Source organism: Bos mutus, chromosome 11 (assembly GCF_027580195.1).
Source record: "Bos mutus isolate GX-2022 chromosome 11, NWIPB_WYAK_1.1, whole genome shotgun sequence".
In the NCBI taxonomy this organism is placed as follows: Eukaryota; Metazoa; Chordata; class Mammalia; order Artiodactyla; family Bovidae; genus Bos; species Bos mutus.
Genome location: NC_091627.1, coordinates 99,721,313 through 99,733,982, shown reverse-complemented (window position 1 = coordinate 99,733,982; position 12,670 = coordinate 99,721,313). Strand labels below are relative to the sequence as shown.

General features: G+C 46.1%; 1 protein-coding gene across 2 annotated transcripts in view; it reads left to right on the top strand.

Annotated features, from left to right (window-relative positions):
• IL1R2 (interleukin 1 receptor type 2) overlaps positions 1–12,299 on the top strand; it is a 39,211-nt gene extending 26,912 nt beyond the window's left edge. For both annotated transcript variants that reach the window (XM_005892326.3, XM_070380173.1), the window contains exons 6-9: positions 2,385–2,447; positions 6,116–6,251; positions 7,793–7,935; positions 11,308–12,299. In XM_005892326.3, coding sequence (XP_005892388.2) covers positions 2,385–2,447; positions 6,116–6,251; positions 7,793–7,935; positions 11,308–11,489 — 524 coding nt within the window. In that variant the 3' untranslated portion in view covers positions 11,490–12,299. The remainder of the gene's footprint in view (positions 1–2,384; positions 2,448–6,115; positions 6,252–7,792; positions 7,936–11,307) is intronic.
• Positions 12,300–12,670: the final 371 nt, after the last annotated feature.

Here is a 12,670-nt window from a genome sequence, read left to right as displayed (position 1 = left end):
AAGCAAGAATACTGGAGTGGGTTGCCATTTCCTTCTCCTAATTCTAGGATACTAGGATTTTTTGGAGTTTTTAATGAGAAGTCTATACACTGGTATAGCTGGTGAAAAAATCTCTCTTTTTTGATCTTCCCCAAGCATGTCTAGCCTGAAGGCTCAGACGGTAAACAATCTTCCTGCAGTGCAGGAGACCCAGGTTCAATCCCTGGGTTGTGGAAATCCCCTGGATTTGGAAACGACAAGCCACTCCAGTATTCTTGCCTGGAGAATTCCATGGACAGAGGAGCCTGGTGGGCTACAGCCCAGGGTATCACAAAGAGTCGGGCACGACTGAGAAAACTAAGCGACTAACACACAAGAGTGTCTTGTGGCTCTTGAAACCAGGGTTTGAAATAGCAAGGGTGCGCATTGGTTTACATGAGTTCTACCTGAAAATGATGTGTGAACAGCACCAAGTAGCAAGTCAAGTTTGTTCACTGTTTCTTCCACGCCTCCTACGTGCTGGGCATCAAGCTTGGTGCAGAGGCACACGAGCGGTGAAGTCCTGGCCCCTGCTCTGGACAGTGTGATGCTTCTCTTAATTTTATACGCTGAATAACTACACAGTCGGGGTCTTTTCAGGGCTTCCCAGGTGGCACTAGTGGTAAAGAATCCGCCTGCCAATGCAGGAGATATACGTGATGAGGGTTCGATCCCTGGGTCGGGAAGATCCCTTGGAGGAGGGATGGGCAACTCACTACAGTGTTCTTGCCTGGAGAATCCCATGGACAGAGGAGCCTGGCGGTCTACAGTCCATGGGGTTGCAAAGAGGTGGGCATGACTGAGCAAGTGAGCAGACACACACACACACACACACACACACACACACACACGGACATTTCAGAGAGCTTTGAAACTATGTTCAGGCATATAATTAGTCTACAAAGGGAAAAGATTTTCTTCTCCCAGAGAATACAGAGATCCAGTCTTATTACAGGGGAAATCGAGTCTTCCATGAATGGAAATCTCTGTGTCTGGTGAGGATTCAATCGCATCAGCCCCTTGCTCCCCCGCAGAGGGGATCCCCTAGAATCCCGCCCCCCTCCACCGTTATCCTGTTCATGTGATACAGCACAGGAACACGAGGGGGCGCCAACCTACCTATTATCCTGTGTCCCGACCACACTATGTCTCAGCCGTTTTCTAGGGTGGTCCTCCGCCAGCTGCGGCATCACTTGGGTACTCATTAGACACGCAGGCTCTCAGGCCTCCTCCCAGACGTACTGAATAAGAAACAATGAGCAACCCATGTTTAATAAGCTCCCAGGTGATCCTGACATGCCCTGGAGTTTCGACCCACGGATGTATCTCGTCCTTGGGGCATCTTTCTCCCCTATCTGCCTCCCTGAAGCAGCCCTGTGATCTTGGAGGGAGGCGCAGGCTCCTGGTCGTGATCTCGGTCACAATGGAGAAGCCGGCTGCTCTCTGGGCTCGCCGGGGATGCTGCCTAAAGCTTATCCCACTAGGGTTTCAGATGCTCTTTAGTGGAAGACGCGAGGATAGAGCCGTGGTGGACATGGGCAGCCCTTCATCCACCCTTCGCTGTCCTTTCTGCCCCAGTTTAGATGCCCAGTTTCTTCAAGCTGCAGGGAGAACTGCCTCTTGGGGAGCTGGGCTCTGATTCCTCCACAAAGAGTCGATTTCCTCAATTACAAGCAGGTGGCCAAGCTGGGCTACCCCGTTTCTCTCTCAGTGTGGGGTTAACAGGCTTCCCAGGTGGCCATTCCCAGCGGCACCCACCTGCCAATGCAGGAGTCTCAGGTCGGATCCCAGGGTCAGGAAGAGCCCCTGGAGGAGGGCATGTATTCTTGCCTGGAAAATTCCATGGACAGAGGAACCTGGTGGGCTACAGTCTATAGAGTCGCACAAAGCCACACACACACGTGGGGTTAGCATCACGAACAGGTGGTTCTGGATGTCCTGTGCCTTTTTTATTTTTCAGAAGTGACTCCAGGACTCTAGTGGCAGGTGTGGAGGGGGCTACTTTAGGGTGAGGAGCCTTTGAAGTAACACCCGTCCCGTGGACATCGAGAACATTCCTGTTAAGGGTTCGTTCAGGAAGCTGGGGAGTGGAATGGTTAATTGTTATCGCAGAGCATAGAACATCTGCGAGAGGAATGTGTGTAACTGCGGCTTCTTCCAGTAATCTCTCTTCTGGGAAAAGCGTTGGCCACAGAGCCTCAATTTTGTGGCTAGCCGGTTTCCTTTGCCAGACAAAAGCCGAGACTCACAATGTCTGGCTCTGCTGCAAAAGAGAATTTAGCTAATTAGCTAAACAATAGACCCTGACCCTCAGCTCGTAATGAAGTGCTTCCTCATTGAATCTCCTTTCCTCCTGTCTTTCTCAGAAAGAGACGAGGAGACTATTCCTGTGATCATCTCTCCCCACCAGACCATCTCAGCCTCACTGGGTAAGGACCATGTGACCCATGGGGGTGCCTGCAATCTCAAACCTGGGGCCCCGGGACCCCCGTGTCACCCACTGTGCCTGCCCTAGGGGATGCATGTCTCGGTGGAGACCCTCCCTGCAAGAAATAACAATGTTGTTACCCCAGCGCGAATTAACAAGTGTGAGCGAACATTTCTCTTTGTCAAATGTTCATAGAAATGGCATTGTTGAGAAGCAGGCATATTTAACTTCTTGAAAACTCTACCAACAAAAACACTCAATGTAAAAAATCAGAACATTTATTGGCCATTGTTAACTACATGAAAGAAATAATTGATGGCATGATGTCCCAGGCAGCAACTGAGGTGTATTTAAAACATTAATAATTCACTTCACCAACATGTGGCTAATGCTAGCATTACACCCAAGGCTCAGACTGCCCTGCTGGCTCCCTGGAGACAGTTTCTTGTCGCTTCCTATCAGGTCAGTGGGTCAAGGGAGGTAATGCTTGTCAGAGGTTTTCGTTTTTCACCCTTTCACTGTTCCGGCCAGCACACACTTTCTTTTTTTTTTTTTAATTTAATTTTATTTTTAAACTTTACAATATTGTATTAGTTTTGCCAAATATCGAAATGAATCCACCACAGGTATACCCGCGTTCCCCATCCTGAACCCTCCTCCCTCCTCCCTCCCCATACCCTCCCTCTGGGTCGTCCCAGTGCACCAGCCCCAAGCATCCAGTATCGTGCATCGAACCTGGACTGGCGACTCGTTTCATACATGATATTATACATGTTTCACTGCTATTCTCCCAAATCTCCCCACCCTCTCCCTCTCCCACAGAGTCCATAAGACTGATCTATACATCGGTGTCTCTTTTGCTGTCTCGTACACAGGGTTATTGTTACCATCTTTCTAAATTCCATATATATGCGTTGGAATACTGTATTGGTGTTTTTCTTTCTGGCTTACTTCACTTTGTATAATAGGTTCCAGTTTCATCCATCTCATTAGAACAGATTCAAATGTATTGTTTTTAATGGCTGAGTAATACTCCATTGTGTATAAGTACCACAGCTTTCTTATCCATTCATCTGCTGATGGGCATCTAGGTTGCTTCCATATCCTGGCTATTATAAACAGCAGCACACACTTTCTTATCAAACACTGTGAAGTCTAATAAGATGTCTTTCAATGCCAACATCAACCCTGTGGGATGGTCTTATTTCTCCCATTTTCCAGAAGAAAAGATGCCTGGGGTGAGGGTGGTGGGGGTCATTGGCTCAGCGTCTGTCAAAAAGTTTCAGTTGAGTCTGGCTGGGGTTCAGACTCAGGCCTGTGTGTCTGTGAGGCCTGCACCTTTTGTGTGTGTTTGTTTTTATATAATCGTTTTTTAGGTCTTATGCTCATTTATTAAACCCTGGCTGCAGAGTTCTGTCTATCTATCCATCTATCAATCACATGTCTATTGATCCATCAATCATTTATCTATCCATCCATCCATCCATTCATCTATCTACCTACCTACCTATCTCTTCTGTTTGGTCTTAGGCTTATATTTTAAGGGCTTTCCTGGTGGCTCAGATGGTAAAGAATCTGCCTGCAATGCAGGAGACCTGGGTTTGATCCCTGGATTGGGAAGATGCCCTGGAGAAGGGAATGACTACCCACTCCAGTATTCTTGAGGCTTCCCTGGTGGTTCAAACAGTATTCTTCAGTGTTCTTGCCTGGAGAAGCCCAGGCATGGAAGAGCCTGGTGGGCTACAGTCTGTGGGGCTGCAGAGTCGGACACAACTGAGCAATTAGCATTTATATTTTAAACTTTAATTGGTGACCATGGAGCCTAGGGGGGCTCTTGCAGATGCTGGGGTTGTGGCCTGACACCGGAGTTGCAGCTCTGGAAGCCTCAGCTATCTTGGGTCTCAGAAGAGCTTTCTGGAAGCCTGGGGATGTGGGGACCCAGGTCAGTGCTGACCCTGGCTCCTCCATGTTCCCCAGCCCACAAAACTTTACCTCCCACCCCGTTGCTTTGCACGCATGGATGTGCCTGGCAGAGTCACTTGTGGCCAGATTGAATGGGCTGCTGCTGCCTGAGAAATCTTTTAAGGTCAGAGGGGTGTGCAGGAAGAACAAAAGCAGGCTTTCTGAGCCTGAAGTGGGGCCAGGGGGGCTAAAGGCCATGCCCCAGGGAGGCCCATCACTCGAGGACGATACGCATGGGAAGGATTTCTTCTTTTGTTCCCCACTTTGGTGACTAAAAAAAAAAACTTAGAGTGATTGAGGCAAGGGACTCAGGACCATCACATCACACAACTGTAGAAGGCACCCTTCGTGTAAAACGCAGTGGCTTTTTCTTTTGAAAGAAGTTTTGATTTTGTATTGGGGTATAGTCAATTAACAATGTTGTGATGGTTTCAGGTGAACAGCAAAGGGACTCAGCCACACACATACATGTGTCCATTCTCCCCCAAACTCCCCTCCCCCCAAGGCTGCCACATGACATTGAGCAGAGTTCCCTGTGCTGTGCAGTAGGTCCTTGTTTGATCCATTTTAAATATCGCAGTGTGTACTTGTTCATCCCAAACTCCTTAACTGTCCCTTCCCCCGCTTCTTCCCTGCAGGCAACCGTAAGTTCAGTCTCTAAGTCTGTGAGCCTGTTTGTGTTTTGTAAGTTCATTTGTATAATTTCTTTTTACACTCCACATATAAGGGATGTCATGTAATATTCCTCCTTCTCTGTCTGACTCACTTCACTCTGCATGACAATCTCCACGTCTGTCCATGTTGCTGCAAATGGCGTTATTTTGTTCTTTTCTATGGCTTAGTGATAGTCCATTGTATATATGTGCCACATCTTTGGGCTTCCCTGGTGGCTCGGATGGTAAAGAATCTGCCTGCAGTGCAGATTCAATCCCTGGGTCAGGAAGATTAACCTGGAGAAGGGAATGGAAACCCACTCTAGGATTCTTGCCTAGAGAGTCCCATGAACAGAGGAGCCTGGCGAACTACAGTCCGTAGGGTCGCAAAGAGTCAGACACGACTGAGCGACTCACACACACACAATATTCCCTTGTATGTATATACCACATCTTCTTTATCCATTCCTCTGTGGACAGTTAGGTTGCTTCCATGTCCTGGCTGTTGTAAATGGTGCTGCAGTGAACACTGAGGTGCGTGCATCCTCTTGGACCATGCATGTAGAACACAGTGACCTTTGAAGGGGTTAATCCCAGATGAGCACGACCTGGGTGGAGAGCGCCCTGGGCAAACAGGAGAGCCGGGACCAGCAGTGGGCAAAGAGAATGCACACACACACCCGGATTTTTGGAGGCAGCGAGAATGAACTGTGGAGGAAGGTGGCCTGGGACTTCAGAATGCTCTGTAGGAGCCCAGTGGCCTTGGGAAGCTGTTTGCTTCTGGCTTTCCATCTGCCACGAGGAAGGAGCTGGAGATGCTTAGTAAATACTGACGCTCAAGGTGAAAGCTTAAGGGAACTAACATTCCTTCTAAGAAAAAATAATAGTGTGTTGAGGGTGTCTGAGAAGAAGTGAAAGGCCCACTGCTCATCCACATATAAGGGATGTCATATAATATTTCTCCTTCTCTGTCTGACTTATTCACTCCGCATGACACGTGACCCCTGTCCGCCAGCTGGGTTCTGACGTCTGATGCACTGTCTTGCTGTCACAGGGTCCAGGCTGACAATCCCATGTAAGGTGTTTCTGGGAGCCGGCATACACACAACCACTCTGCTGTGGTGGACGGCCAACAACACCTTCATAGAGGATGCCTACCACGGGGGCCGCGTGACCGAGGGCGAGCGCCAGTAAGTGATGGGGCGGATCTTCCTTGTCCCCTGGGCGCAGCTGTTTGTGACCCTCCGCAGACGTCACTTCCTTGTACAGACGGTGTCCTAGCCAACCCATCCTATATGACGTACACACACACACCACAGGACAAACCTATATATATATTTTTATTCTAATCTGTTGGATTTTTAGCATGTTTGACATTGAGCTTTGCTAAGAATCACCAACTGCTCTTGAGAATCAAGGCTTGTAATGCTATGAGTTGAGTAGCAGCCTAATACTTGGTTGGTGTTGCCTCTTCTAGTTGTTTAATTAAATGTTTTTCTCTCGAGTGTTGCAGTTTTCAAACAAATACTTTGAGCTAACATGTGTCCATTCCTGACTTTGCAACCTAGGAGTCCAACATTTTCATAGCCCTTAAAGAGACCCTGAGATGTAGCAGCTGGATCTGAGCCCCGCCTATTTCTCAGGAAACCGTGAGCTACCACAGTCTCTAAGGAAGGATGCTATGAAAGAGAGAACTCTGTTCTCATAAGCCTTCTCTGGAAAACGTTTTCTCCCTCTGAACGCAGAACAGTCACGCCTTGTAAATGGGAACCATTTTTTTGTGTGAGGAAGGCAGACCCTTCCATATTCCAAATTATAAAGGATTTTAATTTATTTTTAAATTTTATTTATTTTTTATAAAGGATTTTTAAATTGTAGTGTCAGTACTCTGAATTTGCCTGAATTTTTGCCTGCCAAATTCTTGTCTTTTTGGAAAGATCTATCCAACATGACCTTTCTAGATGCAGTTTAGTGGATAGAAATTAGGTGTGGTTAGCACGACCTTTTGCTTGTGGATCCTCATTGCAAGAAGTTTGGGCAGGACTCACATGCCACATGCCAGCTTGCTCATACTATCCATTTACTTACAGGAGCCTATTTTTTCCCCCATAGATGAAAAAAGAAAATAGTCCTAGTGGACCCACAGCCATGATATTTTTATTTGTACTAATAAATAATGTGAGGCATCTTTGGATTCCTGTAACATTACAAATGGCAGTGATGTTGACTAGAGCCCTCCCCCACGTCTGCTGCCCTTGGTTCTGAACTTGAACTTCCAGAGAGCTGGCAGTGAATGGTGATGAGAACAGACACAGAGGAGGATGGGATTCCTGGAAACTCCCTCCCTCCCTTCAATATGCAAATGATTGGCTGGTCATGCAGTCCAATTTCCCCAGACTAGACATTTCTGTTCCCACCAATGGTTCATTGTTCATCAAGAGCCTTAAAAAGTGAGCCCCCTCACCTGTTTATCCAAAGAAGCTGGCTTCTGTAAGTTCGCATTGTCACAAGCATCCTATCACAGCTACCAGCATCTTGAGAGTTACTCTTATCTTCAGGAATAGGCTTAGAAAATCTCCCAAGTAAATAACAACTGTAATGGCAAGTCGCCCTAACTTGGTAAATCGTGCCATCAGTTTAAGTCCAGCGGAGCTCTGAGGATGTGTAGGTGTCTGCATTGAGAAGACAAGCCGGCCTTTGACAGCGGATGTTGAACTGTTTTCTCACTCAGGGCATACTCAGAAAACAATGAGAACTACATTGAAGTGCCACTGATTTTTGATCCTGTCAGAAGAGAGGATTTGCACACGGATTTTAAATGTGTTGTCCGTAATACGATGAGTTCCCAGACGCTTCGTACCACGGTCAAAGAAGGTATGGATTTCGGGGGCGGGTCATGAAAGGGAAAGACAGGTGTTGGGTGCTCTGTGGATGTGAAACAAAGGTCCTGGTTCATCAGGTGGTTACTTAGGTGAATCTGTGAGTTTTCTGTTAGTGGAGCTCAGAAAACACATCTCTCCGTATTTGTGAATGTTTTTGGTAGGGTGGAGGCTGGCTTTGGGAGATTATACTCAAAGGAAAATTTAAAGAGGAAGCTGATTTTTTGGAAAAAAGACAAAATGGTTCTGTGATAGGTTAAAAAACAAAACCAAACCCTGTGTTTCCTGTGGTTCTGCCGGATCAGCAGGGCCAGTGTGCTTCCCTGACCCCTCGAGGCGGGTAGGAGGTTTTTCATCCTGAGGTTGAGAAACTTCATCCTCCCAGGACTGGGGATTGGGAGGTACCCAGAGCTCAAGTGGGTTTAGGGTTAAAGCCATCAGTCACCAGGAAATAGGGCTTCTCTGGTTGCTTAGTGGTAAAGAATCTGCCTGTGATGCAGGAGAAAGGGGTTTGATCCCTGGGTTGGGCAGATCCCCTGGAGAAGGGAATGGCAACCCACTCCACTATTCTTGCCTGGAAAATCCCATGGACAGAGGAGCCTGGCGGGCTATAGTCCATGGGGTCACAAGGAGTTGGACAAAACTGAGTGACTAAACAACAACATTAGGAAATAAAGTGCAAGACTGTAGCTAGATCAACTCACTGCTCATGGAAGAACATTGAAACAAGGAGGAAAGAAAAACCTGATTTATCCTTTTGACGTGGCTCAGCTGGTAAAGAATCCTCCTGGAATGTGGGAGACCTGGGTTTGATCCCTGGGTTGGGAAGATCCCCTGGAGAAGGGAAAGGCTATCCACTCCAGTATTCTGGCCTGGAGAATTCCATGGACTGTTATAGTCCATGGGGTTGCAAAGAGTCGGACACAACTGAGCAACTTTCAAAATTAAAAAAAATCACTTTGAAAGATTGATTTCTTCTCAGTATTTGAGTGCTGAGCAGAAAAGGGAGGTATAAGTGATGTAGTCTGTCAGCTGCTCGAAGGACAAGAAGGGAAGAGACAAAGTGATTCCCACTGGGGACCTTACCCTGACTTCATCACAATCAGTAAACACAAGCCCCCCTACATTTGGGTGTTTGCAGAGGAGGCAGCTGCGGACAAGTTTTTTTTAAGTTCAGAGTTACTTCTGGAGGGCACCCAGAAAGAACAATACCTATGATCCAGGCCCCCACCAGGCTGCACCCACTTCCTACAGTGACCATGGAGGAGCTGGGGGTGGGTGGGGGGAGGATGTGAAAAACCACCAGATACTGGCCCCAGAAAGCTGAGATGTATAGGAAAGGATGGTTTTAGTTAGCCCAGACTCTTGCATCTTCCCATACAGAGAAAAGCACTGAATTCCTTAACTTGAAACATCAGGAAAGCTTTTAATGGACAGTTGAGGATCTGGATAAGCCTTAGGGCAGGAATGACCACACAGTGTAACTTCTCTGCAACCATTCTCTGTACACACCAGCATGCCCTGCTTGAGCCACTGGTTGACAATGCAGAATCCTGGGTTCACCCCCAGACCTACCCAGTGAAATTCTTTCGGGGGGAGGCCAAAGCCTGACTGACCACAGAGCTCACAGCTGAAAGCTTCCACCAGGGCTCAGAGGTGCCTCCCAATAGTGGCTCCAGAAACGAAAGCTTCACTCGGTTTGTGGAATTTTAAGATGCAAGAATCATCTGGAGAAATTGCCTGAGAATGTGTTTTTTCCCGAAAATCGGCAGAGTAGGATAAATAGTATCTCAGAAATGTAGAATTCTGGCCTCCTCATCCATGTGTGATCAATAATCAGAGCCTCTTTTGTGAATCTAACAAGTAATATACTTATTAACCTTTTCATCAATTTTTATTGGAGCATAGTTGCTTTACCATGTATTAATTTCTGCTGTACAGCAAAGTGAATCAGCTATATGTTTACATTTATCTCCTCCTTTTTTGGATTTTCTTCCCTTTTAGGTCACCACGGAGCACTGAGTAGAGTTTCCTGTGCTATACAGTAGATTCTCATTAATCATGTTTTATACAGTGTCAATCGTGTATGTATGTCAATCCCAACTTCCCAGTTCATCCCCCACCTCTACTGTTCCCTCTTGGTATCCATACATTTGTTCTCTACATCTGAACTACACCTTCTCTAATTCCATCTTTACTCTTTTTTGTGCTTTTATATTTATTTTATTGAGATATTATTCACATACCACAAGTCACCATTTTAAAGTGTTAAAATATACTTGTTAACTTTCTAAAATTTAATTTTTATTATATTTTGGAGTATAGGTGGTTTATGGTGTTGTATTATTTTCAGGTGTACAGCTCAGTGATTCAGTTATACATACACACGTATCTATTCTTTTCTGGATTCTTTTCCCGTATGGGTTATTGCAGAGTATTGGGTAGAGTTCCCTGTGCCATACAGCACGTCCTTGTTAGTAATCTATTCTATATAGTGTGTATATGCCAATTCCAACCTCCCAATTTATCCCTCTCCTGCAGCACTTGTTAACTTTTAATCAACACTTGCTTCCTATATTTTCATAACACAGAGCTGCAAAGGAACAGAATTAAAAACAGCTGGATCCAGGCAATAATCTTGACACCTAAAGCTCCTTTATCCCAGATTTTTCTTTTCCTTTGTTACTTTACTGACTCTTCCTGACACCCAGGCTCCCTGGAAAAGGACATATTATACCCTGGTCACATCACAGTTAGCCAGCAAAGACCTCGATAGACCCCTTACTGCATACAGTCCAGCAGGTGGAACAAAATTAGACCTTGACACATGCCCCACCCCCGCCGAAATCCACACTGCTTCTCTCTGCTGGATATTTGTTCTACCTGACTTTGTTGTTGTTGTTATTTATTTCTTTACCCACTGTGGGGCACATGGGATCTTCCCCAACCAGCGATCAAACCCATGCCCCCTACACTGGAAGCTTGGAGTTGGACTGAACTGGTTGTTCAGTCACTATGTCTGACTCTTTGTGACCTCACGGACTGCAGTACGCCAGGCTTCCCTGTCCTCACCGTCTCCCAGAGTTTGCTCAAACTCATGTCCATTGAGTCGGTGATGCCATCCAACCAACTCATCGTCTGCCATCCCCTTCTCCTTTTGCCTTCAGTCTCGCCCAGCTTCTGGGGCTTTTCTAGTGAACCACTGGATTGCCAGGAAATTCCTGTTTACCTTCCTTGTTTCCATAATGCCGTCAATATCATTCTCAGTACTCTTGATCCGGGCGTCCTTCTCTGTAGAGTGCACAGCAGTGTCCCATTTGGCCGCAGGAGCTTGTTCCCAGCTCATGTGTCTCTGTTCTTCCTACAGCCGCCACGTTCTCCTGGGAGATCATGCTTGCCCCGCTGTCCCTCATCGTCTTGGTTCTGGGGGGCATATGGATGCACAGACGGTATAAACGCAGAACTGGAAAAGCCTATGGTTTGATGGAGTTAAAGACTGGCCATCCAGATTCGCAATCCTATCCGAGTAAAATAAAGGAAATAAAATAGTTCAAATCAAACCATGTCCTTTCCAACGGGAGCGGCTCAGCTTTGTGAAGGATGCTGTTCTTTTCCTCAGTTATTTACCAAAGCTACTGTGTTTATAGTGGGTTTGTAGTGAAAGACTGAAATGTCCACGTAATGTTTACTGTGAAACCAGATCACGGGAACCAGGGTGCGTGTGGGTGGGTGTGAGGCGCTCTTTGAATAAGAGGTGAAAACATCAAAATGAGTTTTGAAATTCATTTATTCATTTCATAAAAGTTTGTTAAAAGTTCTATGTTGACTATGTTCTATGGCAGATGTTCTAGATACAAAAATAGTGAAGGCGTGGTTTTCCTTTTGGAAGGGTGGAATTTTATCTCAAAACTGGAAAGGATGATTTAGAAATACTAAAGGGGAAGAATCCTCAAGAACTGGTAAATGCTTTTGAAAAGGATGGTCCAGAAAATGGTAATTTCAAATAGATGGTCTGAAAAATACGTAACGTACCAGTAAATGGAGAAATGGATTCAGCTTTCATAATTAAACTTCTGAAAATAAAGAGGAAGAGTGTTGAGATGGTTTATACACATTGTGGGGAAAAAAATCACAGCCTCTTATATATAATATACCAAAAATAAATTCCTGCTAAGTTAATGAGTTAAATTTAAAAATCAAATTGCAGAAAAATTGGCATGACTCACTCCTTTACCTATTCAAGTCTTTGTTCAAATGTGATCTTCCCAAAGGCCCTTATAGTTCAGTTCAGTTCAGTAGCTCAGTCGTGTCCAACTCTTTGCAACCCTATGAATCGCAGCACGCCAGGCCTCCCTGTCCATCACCAACTCCCGGAGTTCACTCAAACTCACGTCTATCGAGTCTGTGATGCGATCCAGCCACTCATCCTCTGTCGTCCCCTTCTCCTCCTGACCCCAATCCCTCCCAGCAGCAGAGACTTTCCAATGAGTCAACTCTTTGCATGAGGTGGCCAAAGTATTGGACTTTCAGCTTTAGCATCAGTCCTTCCAAAGAACACTCAGGACTGATCTCCTTTAGGATGGATTGGCTGGATCTCCTTGCAGTCCAAGGGACTCTCAAGAGTCTTCTCCAAACCACAGTTCAAAAGCATCAATTCTTTGGTGCTCAGCTTTCTTCACAGTCCAACTCTCACATCCACATATGACCACAGGAGAAACAATAGCCTTGAC